A 25,775-nucleotide genomic window follows, 5' to 3' on the forward strand; every position below is an offset into this window, starting at 1 on the left:
TAAGGAAGTAGGCAGTCACAGGCGCACACTCCCCAACACCACGGCCTCCATGAAAATAGGGCCAGGTCCAAACCCCTTAATGATATTTGTAATCATAGTATTGGTACTCCTTTCAATCCCCACTATATCCAGTATTCAGAATTTAATGGCAAGTGTGAACATACATTTCTTTTCAACAACCTACAGAAGGAAACATTTGGCAGCATGAGAAACTAGCATAGACCAGAGACGTCGCACAACACGTTAAAAGAATGAAATGAACGTTAGGTGTGTTTTTCACTTGAGACAAATCATTATTCTCCCCCTCCTGTCGCAGAGATTACAAAGCTAACATTTCCAGCTGCAAAAATGTTACATTCGCACCGAAGAGCTTCACTGGGTTTTCAGACTTTTGATTTGCATGCTGGGACATAGTGGGACCCAGGTTAGAGCAGTCGATGCAAGCAGGGCTCCAATGGAGACGGAAGGAGACCTCACATGCCCTGAATAGTTTTAAAATCTGAGATGGTGGGAGGCCTAATATAAGCTCAGGCTAACCCCTGTTTAGCCAACCTGACAAAAAACACATGGTTCAATCACAAACCAGTTCAACGCACACTAAACACAGGTGCAATCTATACTCTTGAACAGCACCCAAAGGGAGGACAGACCAGAATATACAAGTTTTGGAGGAAATTGGCGATATAAGATTAGCTTATTGTTTATTCTTTAAGTTTTAGTGACGGTCATTAAATTATGCAGACCAATCGCTGGTTCATTCACCCAGCATCCTCCAGAGGTCTATTGATAGGACAGCTGGGTGGGGGAGTTACTGAGGAGATTGGAGCAGAATTGCAGCAACCTGGACAGAGTTATTGAGAAGTTTGTAGGGAAAATGATTGAGGGGGATGGAGGAGAATTGTTACCCCCTGGAGGGAGAGTTATTGAAGAGGTAGGTGGTGGGGAAGTTATCTAGAAAGGAGTCGTTAAGGAGGTGGAGGGAAAAAAGAACCATTTCCATCTTAGTAGGGGGATGGAGAAAAGCTCGAGATATTGAGTTACAAACAGCAAACCCCATTACTAGTCTGAGAAAGAAAGTAGGTTCAAGCAGTCCGGTTTCGTTCAGGGCAGACATCAGAGATGGAAGAATTTATGGGATGGTCCAATTTCTCAGAGAGACAAGGAGTCTATGACAGGGATAGAAGAGAATGTTATTGGGACGTGATGCTAGAACAGGGAGGTAGTGAGTTGCAGTGAACTTCCAAACGAGCCTAAAAAATCTGCAAGATTGGAAGAGCTAAGAAAGATCAACTTCTTGTCTTAGATTTCTGGAAGAGAATCAAAGACTCCATTCAGCCCTCACTTGTTGGCCCTGGGGAACCCAGAACAATCTGCAATATGGAGACAAAGACCAGGGTCTACCATTGAACATGGGAATGGGCCAGCTCCAACACTATCCTCCAATGACTGCACCGGATTAGCAAAGGCCTTCTTTCCCAACATCCACTTGGTAGATTAACCCTTTCTTAATATAAAAGGAGGGACCTTGTTTCTCAGGGGCTACCCTCCGAAAGGCCTCTGTTAGGGTTGGATAGTTCCTTTGGGCAAAGGCAAGATCGGGCAATAGGACGATGTCCTCGGCCTCTCCTCTACCTGGTTCCTCCCTAATAAGGTTGGCCTCTCCTAATTCTAGTAACCCTCTTTCTGTTTCGGCTAGTGTGTAAATCTCTTGGGGTACTGGAAGGAGGGCTTTCTACAAAGATCCCTTGTGCTACGGCCTCCCCCTCCCTAACAAAACAGGCTGTATTATGGAGGATCACCTTCACCTCCCCTTTATAGTGAGGATCTAGAACGCCTGCTGCAACCTCTATTGCATGTCACCAGGCAGGTCCAGTCTTAGTTGCTAGTCTGATGTAGGTGCGCAGTGGAGGGGAAAGGCTTAGACCTATTGGGATTCAGCGGCCTCTCATTTGACAGGTTGGAAATGTTCTCTATTCTATATACATCAAACCCGATGGACTGGGGAGTTGCCAGAGTCGTGGCTTTGGCCTTCTCTGCTCGTAAATACTAGGGGTCCCCAGCTTATATCCGCCGGCCGACATCCCACCCTAACACCATATGGCGAACCAGACAAAGGGCTCAGACTAAGATGTGCCATGTGAAGTAGAGGTTTATTTAAATAAAAGGAAAGCACCTACCAAGCGCTACTGCTAGAGGGAAGTTCTCTGCCTAACAAACTAAAAAGTGTGGGTGCTTGTCAAAGTCTGAAAGAAATACTCCTTAGTCCAAATTCTATTAGCCAAGTAGTTCCTACCACATAAGAAACAACTTACCTGTAACGGTTGTTCTCCAGCATGGGTCTGGCATGGATTCACATGCTCTTGATTATTCCCCATTGTCAGGACGGAAATGATCAGTAAAAGAAAAAACGGTTTCACTTTCGTTTATAAACTGCCTTTCTTCTCTAAACCAATCACTGAACTCTGGGTCATACTCCTCCCAGCCAATAATTGCCCTCTCCCTAACCCCCTCCTCTGACAGCCATCTTCAGATTTGGTAGCACGTAAAATAGCAGTATGACCAAGAAGAGCCGCAGAGGGGCCAGAGGGAGGGCTTGCATGTGAATCCATGCCAGACCCACGCTGGAGAACAACAGTTACAGGTAAGTAACTTGTTCCTAATCCAGCATCGGGTCTGGCATGGATTCACATGCTCATGAATAAAGAATGCATAGCAGTACATACATACACAACCATGGGAGGTGGCAAGGCTCAACAGAAGCAATTACTCTTACCTCCACACCAGGCTCACCTTCAAGCAAACAGGTTGCATAGCACTGCTTGGCCAACTCTGGACTCCTCCCTGGAATCCCTGGTGACACAGTAGAATTCTGTGAATGTGTGCGTAGACCTCCACGTAGCAGCCCTGCAGATGTCCAGCAGGGGCACACCAGGCAGGAACGCCGTAATTGAAGCGATCACTTTGGTAGAATGGGCTCTCGGACGGCCAGGCAGCGGTCGGTTTGCCAACCGGTGACAATGAGTGATGCAGCTGGAAAGCCACCTGGAGATGGAAGCCTTGGACAAGGCCTTCCCATGGTTCACAGGACCAAAGTTCACAAAAATCTGAGAAGCCTTCATGAAACTCTTTGTGCAGACCACATAAAACTTCAGCGCTCGAGATGCATCCTGCGAGTGCAAAGTCCTTTCAGCCGGTGACTAAGGCGCTGGAAAAAACACAGGTAACACCAAGGGCTTGTTGAGATGAAATTCCGACGGAACCTTGGGCATGAAGGATGGGTGCAACCGCAACACCTCCCTCGTCTCGTGGAAAGTCAAGTAAGGCCGCATGCAGGACAGTGCCTGGATCTCACCTACTCTCCTGCCAGAGGTGATGGCCATGAGGAAAGCGGTCTTCTAAAACAGGAATTTAAACGAATAGTGCGCTCAGAAATATTATTGGCTAAAATGATGGCCAATAGTCTAAAACATAGTTTGAACATATTTTGAATGAAAGTTCCTATGTAAACACTTTGAGCAAACGAGGCTCAAAGCGTTTACATGGGAGCATCCATTTTGCCATTTCAGGCAGCCGGTATCCAGGCATTGCTTCGAATATATAGTTTCGAATGCCAAAGTTTCAAAAAAATGTTTGTTGTAGGTAAAGGTTTTTTTTTTTAATTACTATAGTGGGTTTTAAGGGGACAAAGAGGGGTTAGGGGGGACCCCCCCATTAAAATAAAAAGAAAATTGCATTTTTTCGAAACAATCACTAGGAATCCAGGCAGCCTCCTCAGCTCTGCCCTGGTGGCACTAAACAAGCAGCAATAGCCCCCTACTGGGAGCTTTTGCTTACTGCAGCCAGAGCAGAGCTGAGGAGGTTGCCTTCACTTTCATTTTACGTTTTCGGTGCTCCCCAAGCCCAGGGAAGCACAGAAAACATAAAATGAAGGGAAGGTGCAGCAATTAAAAATACAACGTTGTTGTATTTGTAATATTTGTGGTTGCCGTGGTTGGAAAACAACAGAAATCAATACAACAACGTTGTTATTCGGACTGCGGCGGCTTTCGCGTGGAATCTCCTGGGCTCCCCCAACCCTGAGGGATTTCAGGAGACTCCAAGCTTTACATAGGGACTTTTTTTTTAAAATAATGTTTAAATATATTTTTGATTATTGGCCATCTTTTTAGCCAATAATATTTCTGAGCGCACTATTCCTTTAAGCAGAGCTTGATGCATCGGCTTGAATGGGTCCCCCATGAGCCTAGTCAGTACCACATTGAGTTCCCACGCTGGGGCAGGCGCCTTCACCGGCGGGAACGAACGGAACAGTCCTTTGATGAACTTCTTCACTAGAAAGAGAAGACCGTCCCGGAGATCTGATGTAGCACGAGATAGCTGCCAGATGCACCTTGATGGAGGCGTGCGCCAGCCCCGATTTAGCCGACGACAACAAGTACGGAAGGACTTGGGGGGGCCGTGACCCTCAGAGGGTTAATCTTCTGCGACCGGCACCAAGTCGCGAAACGCTTCCATTTGTGTCCGTAACACTTCAGAGTCGATGACGTCCTGGCCTTGGCAAGGACCTCCCTGCAGTCTGCATGCCAACTCGTACCCAGCAAACTCTAATGCTGCAGGAGCCAGGCCTTCAGGTTCAGCGATCCTGGGTTGTGGTGCATGATTGAGCCTCCTTCCTTGGCTAGAAGATCCGCGACCACTGGTAGCTTGACTGGAGGGGACGCCAACATGCTGAGAAGGTCCGGGTACCAGATTTGCGTCGGCCACGCTTGCGGGACGAGGATAATCCTGCACCATCTGAGTTATTTTTTTTGTACATTTGTTTATTTTTTTTTTAACAATACAAACAAACCAAATTATCATCATTGGTACGCTGTTCAGCAGTCTCTTGTGTTCTCCACTCCCCCCCCTCCCTCTCCCCTCCCAAGACCACGGTCTGTCGATTGAATCTACCGTTTAAGTGCTCTGATTGCAAACTGCCTGCTTCATCCGTGGTAGTGTCCTCTTTCCTTGAATTGAAAAGAGGCACGTGGCCGCAACCAATTGTTGCAGATCTTCACTGTGGTCTAGTTTCTGTTCCCGTAGTGCATTTTCCCAGGCCCCAGATTCCGCCGTCACCCATTTTTGGAGGTCTCCCCACCACAGTTTCACACCTCGGCTTTTGGTGTTTTTCCACGCCATGGCGATGCGTCTTTTTGCTAATATGTACAACAAATCTTTTAGCTTGTTCAGTGGTTTGTTCTATCGACTTCTCTTATATCTGCCCAAAATGCATGCCACCAGGGTTCGTATGTCCAGGTCTATGCCTACCTCAGCCACCTTTGCAGCTATCTGTGTCGAAAACAGTTGTATTCCTCGGCACCCCCAAAACATGTGAGTCATTCCAGCACCAGTTTCTTTGCATTTAGGGCATTCCTTAGCTCCTGCCCCCTTGAACGTCTGGTTTAAGGTATGCTCTGTTGGTGATTTAAAACTGTATTACCTGCAATCTGGCATTTCTGGAAACCTTTTTGTGATAGTGGGTTATGGTTTCCCATGATGTGCCCTCAAATTCCATGCCCAATCAGTTTTCCCATTTTGCCTTGCATCTAAGCTCTTCCTTGGATGTACTGTCCAGTAGTGTCTCGTAAAGCCTAGAGATTTCATGGCCCCCTTCAGCGACATTTAGTATGTTCTCTATAGTTTCGAGTTCTGTTTCTTGTTTCTTGATGTGGGGCCATCTTCCCATGAGCCTTTCCATCACTGCTCTATGTAGCAGGAACTGACCTGTGGGCAGTCCCGTAGTTTCATGCAGTTCAGCTAAGGTCAGGATCTCATGGTCGTTCAGCAGATCCCCCAATGTGGTTACTCTGCAGGGCTCCCACCCAATTCTTATTTCCGTGTGACCCCAGGGTCTGCCCACCATGGTTGCGGCTATAGGGGTATCTGGGGGAAAATCGGGTCTATTACTTTTGTGATCCAGCAGACCCGTTTCCAAATCTGAATCCCAGGTTTCACCAAGTAGGGACAGTTTTGTGTAGTGCTTTCCGGGGCCCAGAGTAGATCTCCGAGGAGCATTTGTGGGATGGCTGGTTGTAAGAGTCGAGTGTCCGTCATGGTCTCATCTGCCATCCATTTCACTATGTGTCGCATTTGTCCTGCCAAGAAATATAGTTCAAAATTGGGGATTTTCAGACCTCCCTTTTCATAAGGTCTTTGCAGCACTTGCAGGTCGACTCTGTGCCTTCCCCCCTGCCAGAGGGATCATCTACAGAGCTTATCCAGGTCCCTGAAATACAGTGGGGGGACGTTGAATGGAACGTTGCTAAAGCAGTGCAACAGCCGGGGCATTGCCACCATTTTGAGAAGCCCAGCCCTCCCTGCTACTGACAGTGGTAATTTACTCCAGAAGTCCATTGATTTTTCTAGGCCCTCTCTAGCTCTCACCGTGTTCTATTTTGGGGTCTCGATGGATGGTGATTCCCAGGTACTTGAATGAGGTGGTCCTCCACTGGAGGGCCATGGCAGGGAGATTTTCGGATCTTTCCTCGCCCAAGGTGGCTAGAGGGAAGAAGCATGACCTTTCCTTGTTTATTTGGATCCCTGTGTTTCTATGGAACCTGTCTAGTGTCTCCAAAATATATGGTAGTATGTGTTCAGGGTTATTCAGATACAGTAGCGTGTCATCCGCGTACATAGACACTAAATGTGGAACCATGTCTATTATTATGCCCCCGTCACTATAAACCTGTCGTAAGTAGGCGGCTAATGGTTTGGAGGCAATGATGTATAACATGGGGGAAAGTGGACATCCCTGTTGTGTGCCCCTGTGTAACTGCCACTTATCAGAGTATGTTTTGCCTGTACGCACTCTGGCCATCGGGCTTGTGTATATGAGTTTGGTCCATTTTATGAAGACGGGTCCAATCCCCATCTTCGTCATGGTAGCATACAGCTAGTTCCATCTGACTGAATCGAAAGCCTTAGTGGCGTCCAAAGACGCCACTGCTCATTTTACGGGTCTGCCATAGGTGCTGTGTATGACATGGTGCAGTCTACGAAAGTTTTCGGAAATGGTCCGCCCAGGTACGTATCCAGTCTGGTCTTGATGGATCAGTAGAGGAATCACTTTCTGTAGTCTCCCCGCTAGTAGTGCTGTCAGAATCTTATTGTCTTGATTTAACAGACAAGGGTCTACATGAGCCACACTCTGCCCCATCCCTCCCAGGTTTTAGTAGTGGGATAATTACAGCCTCCCTCATGGAGTCGGGGAGGATACCTTCGTCGTACGCAGCTTTATATACTTTGGTAAGGATTGGTGCCAGGACTTCTTCGTATGCCTTGTAAAATTCTCCTGGGAGCCAGTCGGTCCCAGGGGCTTTACCGGATGGTAGGGACCTGATGGTGACCAGGACCTCATCTGGGGTAATGGGTTTGTCTAAGGCTTCTGCCACATGAGCGTCTAATTGGGTAGCTTGATAATGTCAAGGACATCCTCTATTTCGGTATCTGTAGCCGAAGGGGTGCTAGCGTAAAGGTCCTGGTAAAATGCTGAGAAGACTGTTTATTTCAGTTTGTGTGCGCACGGTCTTGCCCTCCGGTGTGTGGACATGACATATCTGTGCCCTGGGGGCTTCACGCTTGTATAGCCAATAGTTTCCCAGGTTTGTCGCCCAGGGCGTGGCTCCTTTCCATATGTTTCGTGTAGCTAAATTTCCCCAATTTTTCCCCGTGCGTTAAACAGGCCTGTCTGAGCTCCACCTCTTTTTTCAGGTGTTCTGTGTCTGTTTTAGCCCCCGCCTCTAGTGCTTTCAGTTCCCTTTCAGTGTGTGCTAATGTGTTTTCGATGGACCTTTGGGCTCCCCCGGTAGCAGCAATCATTTCCCCCCTTATGACAACTTTGTATGCTTCCCAAACTGTACCAACACTGTTCTAATTTATCTGCATGAATTCTTGCGTGCTTTCTCTGATCTGTTCGCGGAAGGCGACATCTAGCAAGGCCTACCTTCTAAGCCGCCATGCGGGTATGGGTGGTCTGGTGGGAAACACCGTCCAGGTGACCAGGAGTGGGGCGTGGTCTGGTAGAACTCTGGCCAAGTGTTATGCATCACTGAACATGGCCTGCTGCTCCTCGCTTACAAATATATAGTCTATCCTGGTGTGAACGGCATGCAGGGGGGAGTAATATGAGTAATCTTTGCCCTCAGGATGCTGCTCTCTCCACAGGTCTTTGAGCTTGAACTGTTGTGTCAGTGCAGTTAATTTTAGCGGGTGGGGATGGACGGTTATGTTTGTTATCAGATCTATCTTTGCGGGGAACCATGGTGCAATTGTGGTCTCCACCCCCCATATCAGGGTACTATCTCTGAATGGGCTCAGTCTTTTGTAAAGTGAGCGGAAGAAAACTGTGGTGTCGTGATTGGGGGCGTAAGTGTTTATTAGACAGACCTCCTTATCCTCTATAGTTCCATGTAATAGGGCCATCCTTCCTTTGTCGTCAGTTTTAGTAGTGATAGTTTTAAGAGGGATGCTTGGATCAACCCAGATCAGGACCCCCCTGGCGTAAGTGGAGTATGCGGAGCCTATCACCGTACCTCCCCAGGTTCTAGCTATTGCTGCTTGCTTGCATGCGTCCAGGTGGGTCTTTTGCAGTACGGAGACTCCAATCTTATTCCGCTTGATGTGTGCATAGATCTGGCGTCGCTTCACGTAACTGTTCATTCCTCTGACGTTCCACGTCATTACCCTGATCTTGTCAGCCATAATATTTGGAAACCCAAGTATTCTTGTGGGTAGCTTATCTGGTGGCACCTCTTCTTGATCTGGCAGTTTTCGAAGCCCTGGGTGGTCTTATCTTCTTCCCTTTTGTTCCCCAAACCATTTTACTAACTCCCATTTGCCCTCCCTCCCCCAACTTTGAACTCCCCTTTAACAAAACATGTCCAGCAGGGTTCCCCCCGTTAGGACTAATCCGTTTCCGCTCCATTTGACCCTGTACTAGTCTCCTGGTGCCCTACGAGCGGGTTAATAATACCCAACCTGCTTCTGGGGGTGGAAGAGGTCCGCTGTTGTCTACTCTCTAATCTGGAGCAGTCCTCCTCCAGTGTGGCTCCTGTATATAATCGATCTTGCTGTGTACTGTGTATGGGTTCCGTCTCGTTCTTGTGTGAACGTGATCTGATCATTGCAGTTAGCATGCTTGTCTTGCCTGAGACATACATCCCCTGGCAGTCCTTAGCGTGTGCTGCGTTCTTTTACCTCGAGATCCTGAATCAGTTCGGTGTCCATCCATTCACGGCCTCAGCTGGTGGTTCAAAGAGAAGTACTCAATTTTCGTAGAGCACTTTTAATCTCGCTGGGTACAGGAGCATATATCGTAATCCTGCCTTTTTCAATCTAGCTTTCGTGTAGATGTATTGCGCTATTTTCATTTGGACTTGGAAGGTGTAATCGGGAGTTATGGCAATTTCCTTTTTGGATCTGGCCTCCCGTTCTTCAAAAGAACACAATTATTTCCCTGTCTTTATAACTGAGCACTTTAGCTATCACTGGTCTTGGCGGAGCTCCAGGCGGCGGTCGTTTGCTGAGAGATCGATGGGCTCTTTCAATAGTGAATCCTTGTGAGAGTTTCTGCGCTCCGATCTCCTGGATCAGCAGCTTCTCGACATAGTTAGTGGGGTCTGTTCCCTCAATTCCCTCGGGCAGGCCTAAGATCCTTATGTTATTTCGGGGTGCTCGCCCTTTGGCTTCTTCGGCCCTGTCTTCTAGTTGCTTCACTTTTTGCGCTAGTTCATCAACGTCTTAGCCTCCGTGTTATCTCGGACCTGGGCTTCAAGTACGTCTGTCCTTCCAGCGATAGTACGGACATTTTCTCTCAGTAGGGCCAAATCTATGGCCACAGCGTCTATTTCGTTCTCCAAGGTTGACTGTAGTGTTTTGATGGCCTCCAGGATCTGTAAATTTCCCGGCTCCGCCATGGTCCCGGGAGATCACAGTACAGTGCTTTTAATAATAGCTTCTAGTCTTGTTGGCCTACTGGCTGCAAAGGTTTCCAGTGTGGTCTGCTCCTGTTTGGCTTTCCCTCCCTTTGAGGACATTACGCCAAGGGGTTCTTTGGTTCTCAGTAGGGGGGCAATCTGTCACTAGTAAGTGCCGTGCTGCAGGAGGATAGCGTCGTTCCCCTTTGCACTCTATGGGAGCTGTTGTAGTAGAGGCGCTGGATGGTGTCGCCCCGACCACTGTAGGGTGCTGTGTGTCAGCCGTCTATCCCTTGTGCCTCCCCTAGCTTGCGCTATGTCTCCTCCGTGGGTATCAGTTGTAGGCTTAAAAGCTTGTTGTTATGCCGGTATGAAAGCAGCCCTTCCAGCCCTTCCAGCAGAGCTGCATGGGCGATGTGCACCAAGATGCACTGTGTTCGACGTAATGAGCAGTTCCAGGGCTGGAGGACCGTATTAGTGGTGCTGTCGGCGGGCAGAACGGCACTCACTCCCTCCAAGTATCTGTGTATGTCCCGCATCCGCAGTTGTGTAGCGTCGCGGCCAGAACGCGTGCCGCTCCTACACTCATGTAAGGTGGCAGTTGTAGAAAACCATCGGGTCCTTATCGCTATGGGTGTCCACCACCCTCTCCGGGCCAGACACAGGCCTGCCCTTTCTTGATAGGAGCAGCCAGGGGGGGGGGGAGCCCACCCAGCCGGTGGGGACTGGCAGTGGAAACGAACAGTTGGGTCTCCCCGTGCCCTAGCCCCTCACTTCAGTCACGTTGGGGACTGACAGTGGAAACTAACAGCTGGGTCTCCCCCTGCGCTAGCCCCTCACCTCAGACACGTTGTGCGGCTGGGTCCTCTTCTCTGGCGCCGGTCCGCTCCTTTCACCGCTGATCACCGCAGGAACCTCTGATCGCTGCTCCTCATGTGCGCCTCGATTCGTCTCCGCAGCCGCAGCCTGCTCCTGCTGCAGCAGAGCTCCGGCACTGCCTCCGCCACCCAGGCTCATACAACTCCCTTGGGCTCCAGCCACCGATGGGCTCCAGGTATGTTGCTGTTGCTTGGTCCTCCGGACACCAGCTAGGAGGTTTATGAATAAAGGATCGTAGGCTCCAGCTCTGCACCGTCTGAGTTGACTGATGACTCGTAGTAGCAGCGGCAACAGAAGGAACGCGTACAGGAACAGGCCTTCCCCAAGGAAAGAGGAATGCGTCCCCCATGCTTCCCAGCCGGGGAAACCTGTTGGCGAACCTCCAGCACTTGGTGTTCGTCGCTGTCGCAAACAGATCGCTCTGGAGGACTGCTCCAGATTAGAGAGTAGACAACAGCGGACCTCTTCCACCCCCAGAAGCAGTTTGGGTATTATTAACCCGCTCGTAGGGCACCAGGAGACTAGTACAGGGTCAAATGGAGCGGAAACGGATTAGTCCTAACGGGGGGAACCCCGCTGGACATGTTTTGTTAAAGGGGAGTTCAAAGTTGGGGGAGGGAGGGCAAATGGGAGTTAGTAAAAAGGTTTGGGGAACAAAAGGGAAGAAGATAAGACCACCCAGGGCTTCGAAAACTGCCAGATCAAGAAGAGGTGCCACCAGATACGCTACCCACAAGAACACTTGGGTTTCCAAATATTATGGCTGACAAGATCAGGGTAATGACGTGGAACGTCAGAGGAATGAACAGTTACGTGAAGCGACGCCGGATCTATGCACACATCAAGCGGAATAAGATTGGAGTCGCCTTACTGCAAAAGACCCACCTGGACGCATGCAAGCAAGCAGCAATAGCTAGAACCTGGGGAGGTACGGTGATAGGCTCCACATACTCCACTTACGCCAGGGGGGTCCTGATCTGGGTTGATCCAAGCATCCCTCTTAAAACTATCATTAGTAAAACTGACGACAAAGGAAGGATGGCCCTATCACATGGAACTATAGAGGATAAGGAGGTCTGTCTAATAAACACTTACGCCCCCAATCACAACACCACAGTTTTCTTCTGCTCACTTTACAAAAGACTGAGCCCATTCAGAGATAGTACCCTGATATGGGGTGGAGACCACAATTGCACCATGGTTCCCCGCAAAGATAGATCTGATAACAAACATAACCGTCCATCCCCACCCGCTAAAATTAACTGCACTGACACAACAGTTCAAGCTCAAAGACCTGTGGAGAGAGCAGCATCCTGAGGGCAAAGATTACTCGTATTACTTCCCCCTGCATGCCGTTCACACCAGGATAGACTATATATTTGTAAGCGAGGAGCAGCAGGCCATGTTCAGTGATGCATAACACTTGGCCAGAGTTCTATCAGACCACGCCCCACTCCTGGTCACCTGGACGGTGTTTCCCACCAGACCACCCATACCCGCATGGCGGCTTAGAAGGCAGGCCTTGCTAGATGTCGCCTTCCGCGAACAGATCAGAGAAAGCACGCAAGAATTCATGCAGATAAATTAGAACAGTGTTGGTACAGTTTGGGAAGCATACAAAGTTGTCATAAGGGGAGAGATGATTGCTGCTACCGGGGGAGCCCAAAGGTCCATCGAAAACACATTAGCACACACTGAAAGGGAACTGAAAGTACTAGAGGCGGGGGCTAAAACAGACACAGAACACCTGAAATAAGAGCTGGAGCTCAGACAGGCCGGTTTAACGCACGGGGAAAAATTGGGGAAACTTAGCTACACGAAACATATGGAAAGGAGCCACGCCCTGGGCGACAAACCTGGGAAACTATTGGCTATACAAGCGTGAAGCCCCCAGGGCACAGATATGTCATGTCCACACCCCGGAGGGCAAGACCGTGCGCACACAAACTGAAATAAACAGTCTTCTCAGCATTTTACCAGGACCTTTACACTAGCACCCCTTCGGCTGCAGATACCGAAATAGAGGATGTCCTTGACATTATCAAGCTACCCAATTAGACGCTCATGTGGCAGAAGCCTTAGACAAACCCATTACCCCAGATGAGGTCCTGGTCACCATCAGGTCCCTCATGAATATTCTCCGTCGTCAGGATGGGAATCCTCGGTAAAGAAAAAAATCAGTATCAGTTTCGTTTCTGATCTGTCTTTCTTAGTAGTAACCAATCACTGATCTTTGGGTCATACTGCCCCCAGCCAATGACTGCCCTCTCCCTAAGCCCCGCCTCTGGCAGCCATCCTCAGATTTGGTAGCACGCAAAGTGGCAGTATGACCAAGTGAAGAGCCGCAGAGGGGTAGGTGGGGGGGTTCACATGTGAATCCATGCCAGACCCATGCTGGAGAACAACAGTTACAGGTAAGTAACTTGTTCCTTCTCCAGCATGGGGTCTGGCATGGATTCAGATGCTCATGAATAAAAGAATACATAGCAGTATACACATGCACAACCACGGGATGTGGCAAAGGCTCAACATTAAGCATTACATCCAAAACTCAACATTAAGCAATTCTTACCTCCTCACCAGGCTCACCTTAGGCAAACAGGTTGCACAGCACTGCTTGGCCGACCCTGGACTCCTCCCTGGAGTCCCGATCGACGCAGTAGAATCTTGTGAAGGTGTGCGTCGACCTCCACGTAGCAGCCCTGCAGATGTCCAGCAGGGGCACACCAGACAGGAACGCCGTGGTAGCAGCAATCGCTCTGGTCGAATGGGCTCTCGGACGGCCGGGCAGTGGTCGGTTTGCCAACCGGTGACAGTGCATGATGCAGCCGGAGAGCCATCTGGAAATGGAAGTCTTCGAGAGAGCCTTCCCTTGATTCACAGACCCAAAGTTCACAAACAGTTGTGACGTCTTCCGAAAACTCTTTGTGCGGTCCACGTAGAACTTCAGCGCTCTAGCTACATCCAGCGAGTGCAAAGTCCTCTCGGCCGGCGTCGAAGGCGACGGGAAGAAAACTGGTAACACCAAGGGCTCGCTGAGGTGGAAGTCTGACGGCACTTTGGGAATGAAGGAGGGGTGCGTCCTCAGCACCACCCTCGCGTCATGAAATGTCAAGTATGGAGGCTTGCAAGATAGGGCCTGGATCTCTCCCACTCGTCGTGCGGAGGTGATGGCCACGAGGAACACTGTCTTCCATGACAGGAACTTCAAAGGCGCCGAATGCATAGGCTCGAATGCGGCCCCCATGAGCCTGGTCAGCACCACATTAAGCTCCCACGCCGGGGCAGGAGCCTTCACTGGCGGGAACGATCGGAGTAGTCCCTTCATAAATTCCTTCACCAGGCGATGAGACCACAAGGACACCCGTCCCGAAGTCCTGGTATATCGGGAGATGGCAGCCAGATGTATTTTGATGGAGCCGTGAGCTAGACCAGCTTTGGCCAGCGACAGTAGATACGGCAGTACTTGAGGGGCCGTAATCCGCAGAGGGTTAATCTTCTGTGCAAGGCACCAGACAGAGAACCTCTTCCACTTATGACCGTAACACTTAAGAGTTGAGGACGCCCTGGCTTTTGCAAGAACCTCTCTGCAGACAGCCGGGATTTCGTACCCTCCAAACTCTAGTGCTGCAGGAGCCAGGCCTGCAAGTTCAGCGACTGAGTCGTGATGGAGAATGGCGCCTCCTTCTCTGGAGAGAAGATCCGCGTCCGCCGGCAGTTTGACTGGTGGGGTCGTTGACAAGTCCAGAAGGTCCGGGAACCAGATCTGCCTCGGCCACGCCGGTGCAACGAGGATCATTCTGCACCTGGACTTCTTGAGCTGGTTGATGAGGCGGAGCAGCAACGGCAACGGAGGGAACGCGTATAGAAACAGGCCGTCCCAGGGGAACGAGAAAGCATCGCCCATGCTCCTCGGCTGCGGGAACCTGCTGGCGAACCTCTGGCACTTGGAGTTCGTCGCCGTCGCGAAAAGGTCGATCCGGGGTTTGCCCCATCGTCGAAAGAGCCGATCCACCTGGTCGGACGTAGTTCCCACTCGTGGCACGAGCGCAGATCCCTGCTGAGTGAGTCGGCGATGTTGTTTTTTATTCCTGCCAAGTGAAAGGGAACCAGAAACATCCCCTGGGCGACGGCTCAGTGCCACAGATGCTGGGCCTCCTTGGATAGGGCTGGGGATCTGGTGCCCCTCTGCTTCTGTGTGTAGAACATCGTGGTGGTGTTGTCGGTGAAGATCCTCCACTTTGTCCTTGAGGGACGGAAGGAACGACTTGAGCGCCCAGAACTCTGCTCGGAGCTCCAGAATGTTGATGTGGAGAGACCTCTCCTACGGGAGCCAAAGGCCTCTTGCGTGGAGATCTCCAGTGTGGGCCCCCCAACCCTCCAGAGAGGCGTCCGTCGTCACCGTCTCCTGAAACGCTGAGGTTTGAAAGTCCGTGCCTGTAGTGATGTGAGCACTGGTACCCCACCATAGGATCGCCCGACGGAACTCCTCGTCGAGAGGGATCTTGTCCTCGAAGCAGCCCGTCGCCTGAAACCAGCGGGCGTCGAGGAACTCCTGTAGCGGACGCATACGAAGTCTGCAAAGGAGTACCAGATAGATGCATGAGGACATCATCCTGAGGAGGGACTTGATGGACCTCACCCTGGCCACGTCCGTGGCTAGCAGGCGCCGCACCTTGCCCAGGATGGTCTTCGTCCTCTCCTCTGACGGGGAGGCCAATTGCCCCACTGTATCAAGCTTCGCTCCCAGAAACAGTGCTACTTGCGAAGGAACCAGGCAGGATTTGGGGTAGTTGATGGCGAACCCCAGTTCCGTGAGCAGCCGGACGGTCCTCGCTGTGTGTTCGACGGCGAGTTCTCTTGCCCTTGCCCCGATTAGCCAGTCGTCCAGGTAGGGGTAGACGTAGATCCCCTGCAGGCGCAGCCGCACCGCCACTGGTGCCAGGCACTTGGTGAATACCCTGGGTGCCGACTTTAATCCGAAGGGTAGGGCTCTGAATTGGTAGTGGCGTCGCTGAACCACGAACCTGAGAAACTTCCTGTGCCCTTTTAGAATGGGGATGTGGAAGTAAGCATCCTCCAGGTCCAACGACGATAGGAAGTCGCCCTCCTCCAGCTGTCCCAGCACGTGCTGGAGGGTGACCATCCTGAATTTCTGCGCTTGATGTATTTGTTTAACCGACGCAGGTCCAGGTTGGGGCGCCAACCGCCTGTCTTCTTTCTGACAAGGAAGTACCTTGAGTACACTCCGGAGCCCCGGAGCCTCCTGTGGACGAGCTCAATGGCACCTTTCTTGAGCATCGCCCTTACCTCCAACAGCAGTTAAGGGACGTGATTCTCCTTCCTGGCTACGGGAGGAATGCAAGGGCACTTCTTTTGGAATTCCAGCCAGTGCCCGTTGGCCAGGGTGTCCAGCACCCAACGGTCGGTGGAGATGGACTCCCACACGCTGACGAACTTCGTCAGCCGGCCTCCCACCGGGGTGCTTCGGTGGGGGCCCGACGACACGGCTGGGTTAGTCTTGCTTGGAGGCGGCCTTGCCGCTTTGGCCTCCTTGGCGACGATGGCGGGATCCCCCTTGCTTGGAAGAGCCACTGCTGGATCCCTTGGAGGCACCCTGTGTGCCTCCGGAGCTCCGAAAGGGCCGTCGTTCTTGAAGTACCCCTATGGCCCGGGCCGTCTCCGAGTCGGTCTTGATGGCCTGGAGAGACTCGTCCACGCCTTACCAAAAAGGTTGTTGCCGTCGAACGGCATATCCAACACTCTGGTCTGGACGTCCTGGCGAAAGTCTGTCGCCTTGAGCCATCCTTGTCGTCAGAGGCAAACTTTGTTGCCCAATTGGCGAAATCCGGTATCGGCAATGTCCGTTGCCACCGTTATGGCGTGATCCGACACCACCTCGCCTTCCTGCAGAATTTGTAGGGCCTCTGCCCTCTTGTCGTCAGGTAGAAAGTCTAGCAGGGGAGCTATCTTGAACCAGAGCTTCGTGACATAGCGGGCCACGATCGCTAAGGCATTGGCCGCCTTAATCGTCGTCGCCACCGCAGACGAGATGACTCGTCGTCCCATGGAGTCCAACTTCTTGCCCTCGCTGTCCGGCGGTGAGGTGGAAGTTGAAACCGCCGCACCCGCAGCTTTCTTCTTAGCCGCTGCCGAGACGACAGAGTCCAGCGTGGGCTGGGCCCTGAGGCACAAGGGGGCGGCATCGGGGACTCAGTACTTCTTTTCGTACCTGTCCCTCTTGGCGGGTGTCGTGGAAGGGTTCTTGAGGACAGCCAGCCCCTTGTCCCAGATGTCATCGAGCAAAGGCACAGCGAGGACCGTGTTCCTCTTGGCCTCTCGTCGTTGGTAAAGAAACCCTTCCTTTTTTTGTTCTTCAGGGTAGAGCTGGAAGAGCTCGGATGCCCTGGTTATCATGGCGTGAAAGGAGCCAATTTCGTCGGCTGGAGAAGCCCGAGGGGGGGTGATGACGGGATGTCCGCTGTGTCATCACTGCCGTCGTCGTCCGTCCCCGTCGCTGTATCTGTCGCCGTATCCTCTCTAGTGTCCGGCGAGGGGGATGAGGGGTCCACAGGCCTCGCGGGCACCAAGGGCGGAGAGGGGTGGAGTCTCCTCCGCTTGTTCAGAGGGTTTCCCGACGGGCCCGGTTCTGGATCCTCCGTCGGTGTCCGTGGTAATCTCATCCTTATCTCGGTACATAAGGATTGGATCGCCAACAAAATGGCCGCCGAGCTATCCTGGGGCTCGGGTAATGGCTGCGACAGACGTAATGGCCGCTCCAGTGGGCCCTCTTCGTCGCCATCGTCGCTATCTTCGATCACGTCAGCGGGGACCGCCCCCTGGGATCGAACCTTCTCGAACCTCTCGTTGAGACCTATGAACCTCTCGTTGAGGCCCTTATCGGTTTCCACCAGCTCCTCCTCAGAGGCTGATTCCAAGTCTGTTATGGCCACCGCCCCCCCTCTCTTTTTCCGCCGGGGACTTCACGGGGGTCTTAACGATGGGCTGGAAAGAGGATTCCCTCCGCGGTGGCAGGGATACTCTGGGCCCAGAGGCTGATTCCACTGGCGTAGTCTCAGCGACCACTTCGATAGAGGCTTTTGCCGGCTGGATCAAAGCCCTCACCACCTTAGGTGCGTCCTGGGCCTTCGCCTTGGGGGGAGGGTCAGCGCCTCGCTCCCCCTTCGAGATCGACCGGGGCTGCTCCAGCAGCTTACCCGGGTTCTCGGACTTCCTCTTCCCCGAACCAGAGCGCTGGCTCGTGGTTGAAAGTGCCGGGGAAGTCGCGCCCTGCCTGGCAGCCGAAGAGCCCAACCTTTCGGCGCTCCCAGTCCCCACGGACTCGCAGCGCTTGGCCTTCTGTTGGGCCCCCGTCGCCGGGGCGCCCTCATAGGACTTAGAACCCCGCTCAGACTTTTTCTTCACCTTCTCACCTGCTGTGCCCTTCTCCAGCCAGGCGGCGAGGCGGGAACGACGATCTTGTTTGGTCCATTCCGAAAGGTTCTTGCAGAACGCACAGTCCTTCTCCACGTGCGTCTTGTCCTCATGAAGGCAGTAGAGACAACGCAAATTCTTGTCCTCCTTGAAAACGTTTTGTAATCCGCATCCAGGGCAGCACCTGAACAGCTTGGATCCAGGCGTCAAGCTTCCCTTGTCCTGGGCCATGTCCGTTGAGGTAGGCCGCAGATCGTCCGGAATCCTCCAAGAAGCGTAAACTCAACGAAAACTTCACCCTTGAGGGGCGTAGAAGAATTCCGAAATGGGTCCCCGTTATCGGAAGTAGAAACGGTGGAGCTTGAGGATCGATTAAACCGAAAAAATTTGAAAATCTCCTGAAAAGCGCGAAGACGCAGCAAAAACTCGAGAGCTAAAGCACGAGGACTCCCAACACTTGAGCGTGGGGTAAAAATCTGAGGATGGCTGCCAGAGGCTGGGCTTAAGGAGAGGGCAGTCATTGACTGGGGGCAGTATGACCCAGAGATCAGTGATTGGTTACTACTAAGAAAGACAGATCAGAAACGAAATTGATACTGATTTCTTTCTTTACCGAGAATTCCCAGCCTGACGACGGGGAATATTCATGAGCATGTGAATCCATGCCAGACCCCATGCTAGAGAAACCCTGTTTCCCATCTAGAGGAACCCTGTGTCCGCAAGGTCCAGAGCCATGGTGAGGGCATGGTCCAACGCCACCCCGCCTTCCTAGAGGATCTCCATTGCCTCTACCAGCTTGTCCTCGGGGAGCAAATCCAGAATTGGAGCCATTGTCTACCATAGCTCCCAGTCGTACCTGGCCAAGATCGCTAAGGCGTTGGCCGCCTTGACCGGTGTCGCTGCTGAATAAATGACCTTCCGTCCTACAGCGTCCACCTTCTTCCCCTTGCCGTCCGGGGGACCGAGGTTGACGACGACGGATTGGACGACTTCTTCCTAGCCGCAGCCGAGTCCAGCGATGGTTGAGACAGCAGACATTTGGGTGCAGATTCCGGCACCCAGTACTTTTTATCTAGCCCATCCCTCTTCTCCAGGGTAGAGGAGGGGTTCTTCAGCAACACCAGCCCCTCATCCCCGACGTCATCCATGAGCAGTACCGACAGAATGGTCTTACTTTTTGCCTCCCAGTACTGATACAGAAAACCCTCTTCTCTTCTGGAGTGAGCTGGAAGAGCTCTGACGCACAGGCGATCATGGAGTGGAAGGAACCCACTTGATCCAGCGAAGAATCTCTTGGCAGAGGCGAGATCCCACCGTCGTCGTCGGTGTCCCTCGTTGTGTCTGTCCCCATGTGCCTAGGGGGGGGAGGGCAGTGACGGTTGGAATGGAGAGGTAGAATGTCTCCTACTTTTCTTCGGCATTGGTGGCCCCGGTGTCAACGGGGTCGTCGCCAGTGGTGTCGCAAGTGGTGCCGTCGGCATCCTCTTCTGAATCTCCCACACCAGTGTGTGGAAGGTCAAGAGAATATCATGCAACAGATCTCTGGGATGTGCCTGGGGAATAGGATCGCTGGGCCCAGCGCCTATGTCTAAAAACTACACTCTTCAACTAACACTGCCTTCCTTCCCTCTCACTTGCCCTTTCCTCTTCCTCCCCATCCCTCATGTATTCTTCATGTAGCTAAGAATGTATTATGTAACTAAGCATGTTGTCTTGTAACAGCGCCACAATGCCTTCGGGCTGTTGCGTGCTTTATAAATGTTAATAAATAAATATGTTGTCTTCCCTGCAGACGTCGTAATCGTCGTAGTCACCGCCATCACTGGCGGGCATCTCCTCGACGTTCTCATCGTCACCTCCAGGAGGGTGTGGACGGAAATTACCTCTTCCTCGTCGGACAAAGGAATATCCGTGCACTGGAGCTCTTCCACGCCCCCCCTTCTTTGGGTCCTGCGGGATCGGCTTTAGGCTGAGGTCCGGCATCCTCTTCTCCGGGGTCTTCTCCACTGGCTTGGCCAAAGCCTCCCGCCTGGGTACCCTGGACCGGGTCAGCCCCTTTCGCTTGTGATAGGGAGGCAGCAACCAGCTCGATCAACGAGGATGATTTGGTCTGGATCACCTGGGCCTCAACTGGCAGGTTGGACACCTTTTCCTGCCTAGCCTTCTCCAGCTTCTCTCGCAGCTTCCCCAGGGTAGCTGACTTCCTCTTCGACGAAGAGCTGGAGCAATGGCTGGAGATTGAGGCAGATGGAGGAAATGAACGCGCCCTGACTGTTGCGGGACCCATTTGTGCGGCAACCCCTACTAAAGCGGACTTGCGATTCTTGGCCTTGTCTTGGGCCCCCACAGATGGAGTGCCCTCAAAGGACTTAGAAGCCAGCTCTGGCTGGCTGGATCCGGATGAGGCATGCCCCTGTGAATCACCCAGGGAAGAGGCCCTGGCCTTAAGCCACGTTGCCAGCCGGACGTGCCGATCCTTCATCGTGCACTTTGAGAAGCCACGGCAGATCTCGCAATCTTCCTCCTTAAGCGTCGGGTGAAGACAATACAGGCACTGGGAATGTTTGATGTCCATGGAAACATTCTGCAAACCGCAGCTGGTGCATAGCTTGAAGAGGGAAGCTCTGTCTTTCTTCTCCTCCGACATGATCTGGCGCGGTGTAGGCCTTAGGGACTTCTGGAAACTTCCAAGAAGAACACATGACAATTTTGCCCTTGAGGGGCGATGAAAGCCACCGAAAAATGGATCCCCGTTAATCGGATGGAAAGACGATGGCGCACACAGGCTCGACTTGAACAAAAATAGGGGTTTCCAAGCCAAAAAACGCAGAAAGCTCTAAGAGCGAAACATGAGGACTCCCAACACTGGAACGTGCAGTAAAAATCTGAAGATGGCTACCAGAGGAGGGGCTTAGGGAGAGGGCAGTCGTTGGCTAGGGGGCAGTATGACCCAGTGCTCAGTGATTGGTTTAGAGGAGAAAGACAGTTTATAAACGAAAGGGGAATATTCAAGAGCATGTGAATCCATGCCAGACTCCATGCAGGAGAAGAAAAATATAACAGAAAAAAGGAGGTCAGAGGAATAGCCTCTGCCTTTGGCTTCTGCCCAGCCCAATCACTTGCATCTCTTTTCAATAGGTTTTAAAAGTTAAAGTTCATTGATGTCTTGTAACCCAGTTCACAACCTCTGTGTAGGCTCTGTATGCCAAATCTTACTTCCACATGGTTCCCTCTTTCAAGGAAGAAAAAGTGTTCTTGATACAATTCCTCCATTTCTGACTTAGTACTTGACAATGTTCTTGTTTTGTACTAGAGGCTGGGAACCCTCCATGTTCTCGCTCTCTCTTGTTCTATTTGTTATATTTCATGGTTCTTCTGCTTGCCAAAGCCCTCTGATATGCTTGCTTTAGCAAAACTTTGGTAGGGGTCTGTCCACTCAGGTTTATCTAGCTCCCGTAACCCTTGTGGCTTTCCCAGCCTCGAATATTATTGCCTCTTGGTTTCTCAGGGCTCTCCAAAGCACTCTGGGCTCTCTGATAGGATTGCTTCAGCTCGATTTAGGTAGGGCATCTGCCCGCTTGAGTTTATCAGGCTCCCATAACCTTGGTGGGTTTCCCAGCCTCGAATATCACGGTTCCCCTTTCTCAACATTGTTACCTCTCTGGGAGCGCTTGCTTCCCTTCCGCTGCTCGGCAGCTAATGCACTTCTCGTGCGGAGCTCAGATTTGTCTCTCCGCTGAAGTCTGGTCTGGGCATCAGTTAATGGGCCCTATGCCCAAAACAGCCTCTTGTGTTGTAGAACCACACTTCACCATTCCTGCCTCAATCTTGGTTTCTTTGACTGTGAGGACGCCAGCCTTCCAGCATCTTTCGAGTGATTCATTCTCTCTTCACACTATAGCTAACTCTGCGGTCTAGCCTTGTTCCACCTCTCCAGGATGTATTCTCGTCAGCGTCTCGCCTCTACATAGGAGTCACTCTCCTCCATTCAAGGTTCTTTGTGGTTTTATGTATGTCATCACAAACAAAATGGGTGTGTCATTCTTCTTTGACTATGACATTCATGTGGAATCCAGCATTACCTGAAGCCAAAGAGACAGAAGAAATGTAATTATTCGGTAAATCCCAAAAACGGTTAACAGTCTTTCCGATTCCCATATAGGCAGAAAGCTTGCTCTGGACAGGGACTTCCTTTCAGGAATGGGAGTCCTTTTCCCCAGTGAGGGGAGTCACTGCCCAGACCCCCAGGGAGGGTCTAGCTGAGCAGGATCACCTCCCTAGCCTCAAAGGGGATGTCTTGCCTCTGGAAAGAAGGGACAAATAGTTCAGATTCATTACAGCGAACAGCGAAAAAATAAAATGTGTTGTTAATCAGTCTCTTATCGCGGCAAAGGGTGCTGCCGGTATTACAAATTTTGATGACAAGTATATAAAAAGCGGGATAACCGCATTGGTTTCACTGACCAAAGCTAGAGACAGAGGTGTGTCTGTCTTAGAACTATGTTCAAATGCACCCTGCTTACCTCTACAACACAACATGTGACCAGATACATTGTGGTTGATAATGATTGTCCATCAAAGAACAGTGTTTTGGTTATGTGAAAATCTAGCACCATAGACACCATAGAAAGTGCAGCATTCATTGAGGGAATGATTGCTCTATCCGTATAAGGTTCTATTTAGTGAACACTTCCACCAACCAGTGATCAATAGCCTGTGTTATAACAAAAGAGAACAAACCAAATTGAAGCCATCACAACCCAAAGACAACAGTCCAGACCAAAATGCTAGGTGAGAATACTTCCAAGACATTCTTTGTGAGATTAGATCTCAGGCACAGTCAGGGTGGGTCCAATCTCTTGGAAAATTAACATGTTTTATATAAATGATGATTCTCACTTTAATGAAGTACATAGCTGCCAGTAATAGAAAATATAAGCTCATTGCTTATTCATTTAGCTGTAGTACAGGTCTTTAAGTAGTTATGCAGAACAACCACTGCTCATCAGCCATACCAGAGTCTGCCATTCACAGAATACTCACTTGCAGCATTATCCAAACGTTCTATGCACTAGAACGTTGATGAAATCACTGCCCCATTTTCCCCACTTGCACATACAAGCAGGATACATCCTCTTCTACTATGGTCAATATGGCAGAACATTCGTTCCAAATGATGCAGAACAACGCCTAAATCTTGATTATTATGCAACATTGCCATGATAAAACCAATGCTAGGCAATATGCTACCCCAAATCACTATGTTTTGTGGCATGGTGTGAATGGAAAGATAGAAGAATAAGTACAAATAAGTGATGTCCAGAGTCAAGAGTACTTTCAGTAAGCATATTACAGATGCCACTTTATTATGTGGAATAAAATGGCTGCCATACCTGTTCAGTCGATAACAGCACTTTGTTGGCAGAACTTTGATGAACACCACTTTCAAGGTTGTTCGATTCTTTGGGATTGTTGTTTTTTCTTGGGGGATAGCAGCCTAAAGCTCGGAGTGATGCCTTCCAGCAGTCAGGGCTGATAAGCTGATCAGCTGAACCTTTAAGGGAGAGCAAAAAAGATTGAGAATATCAGAGTGAGAGCTGTAACTATTATCAATGATAATCAAAATGCATATTCTTTTGCTGACATCATTGTAAATTTACTTGCAATGCCTAATGGAAAGGCTTTTTCAATACTACACATCTATAGAAATGCTGTCCATGATGATGGGTGCTTAAAAAACAAGAATGTTACATTGTTTTTTCAATTCAATGAAACCGCCAATTTAAACGCACAAGAACCCCTAGGGTTCTAGATTATTGGGGTATCACCCACATTTTTACCTTTTCTTGTATCACGCTATATGCATAATAAGTCGTTTCGAGACGTCTAGGAAGGAAAGGGGAGGCGGACAGGTTAAAAAGGAATACAAAGTAGGTCATTTCTAGTGATGGCTTATCACTTTCTAGGTACTGTACTATGGGAGAAAAGGAACAATTACTTACCAGTAATATTCTGTCTATGGATTCACCTCCGACAGATTCCTCATTTTGATACATGCCATTCACTGCAAGATGTTTTCAGTAGTTTTCACCAGGGGTAGTAGTGTAACTTGATGACCGTTGCCACACACAACCAATTTCCTCAGCTCTGTACACAACGTTGTTATGTTGTGCTTACTGTCACAGTTATACTGCAAATCCTTGGAATGTTGAGGGACTGCTGTCATAGAGGGAGGAGTGGGAGCATGAGGAGGAGGAGAGGTTTTTTTTACTTGTGTGCGAGGGAACATTCAGCATGGAAGAGTGTTTCGAAAGGGCAGGACCCAAGATGTAGTAGTGTCGGATGAAGTAAGGAACAAAAGCATATACTGCAACCTTCATGAGAAATAGCCTGACTCAGTTGCCGCTATATAAACAGATCACACTACGCTCCATTATGTCCGTTATCCCCTTCTCTCCCATACTCAGCAGCTGATGGGAGCAACTACCCAGGGCAAATTTGGAGCAGCAAAACATTACAAAAAAATGCAATCAAATCAGGGCAAACAAAATAATTATAGTTGGTTGCTTCTTTCATCAGAGGGGCAGGTTGGGAGAGCTACGAGTAATCCAAGTGAAGAATCACCATAGATATAACATTGCTAGTAACTAAATGTTCCTTCTAATAGACTGCATTCTACCAAAGATTCATCATCTCAATAGAATTACAAAGCATTATAAACAGCAGGAAGAAGACAGAAAGCAAAATATTCATAACAAGTAATTCTGCAAAACCTCTACCAAAACTGATGTCTCGACCCACCAACGACTTCAGACACCAGTGCTTGGAGAATCTTTGCAGGGAGGAACAAGGAGGCACCTGGCAAACCTCTTCCAGTGGTATCCCTCCATCCTCCCCCTCTAAAGGGCCGACATAGCTGCCACTCCTGTGCTGGAATGCATCCAAAGTCCCAAAAGGTCTTCCTTGCCTGCTTCGTCATAACATTCAAAAGTACGAAGCGCTATCCAGCGCAGAACAGTCTTTTGTCACAACCCTGCCCATACGAGTCTGAGAGAAGGACAGAAAAGGATGGTCCACCCTGTGACCAGAAGCTGTCCTAGCCACATAGAAACTCAAGTCCCTCTTGGGGTTCAACTTGTGTAACCTTCCTTCCTCCCTTACAGGGTTAGGAGAGGGAAAAACACTGCTAACTGAATTTTAAGGTTAAGGTGGAAATACAAAACAACTTTTGGCAGAAAAGGAGCATTGCGCACACAAAGAATGTCTTTTTCCCTCAAAAGCTGAAGCAAGGGGATCTTACAGGAAAGTGCTGGCATCTCACTAATATCTCTAGCCACCAGACCCACACTCTCTAATGCAAGTAAGTAGTCTGAGTGAGCAAGAACAAATGGGCTCCAAAGGTGAACTCTTGAGAAAAGTAAGAACCAAATTTAGCTCCTACCCCCACCAGCTAGCCCCGGCAAGCCCTGAGGTTGGATTATATACCTTACATAAGTACATGAAAGTTTG

General features: G+C 50.4%; 1 protein-coding gene across 1 annotated transcript in view; it reads right to left on the reverse strand.

Moving 5' to 3' along the window:
* Positions 1-25,775, reverse strand: part of EPG5 (ectopic P-granules 5 autophagy tethering factor) — a 2,517,217-nt gene that overhangs the window by 670,206 nt on the left and 1,821,236 nt on the right. The window contains exon 32 of the mRNA XM_069626898.1: positions 23,660-23,820. Within this exon, the coding sequence (XP_069482999.1) occupies positions 23,660-23,820 (161 nt within the window). The remainder of the gene's footprint in view (positions 1-23,659; positions 23,821-25,775) is intronic.

Source organism: Ambystoma mexicanum, chromosome 6p (genome assembly GCF_040938575.1).
Source record: "Ambystoma mexicanum isolate Mex_15411 chromosome 6p, UKY_AmexF1_1, whole genome shotgun sequence".
In the NCBI taxonomy this organism is placed as follows: Eukaryota; Metazoa; Chordata; class Amphibia; order Caudata; family Ambystomatidae; genus Ambystoma; species Ambystoma mexicanum.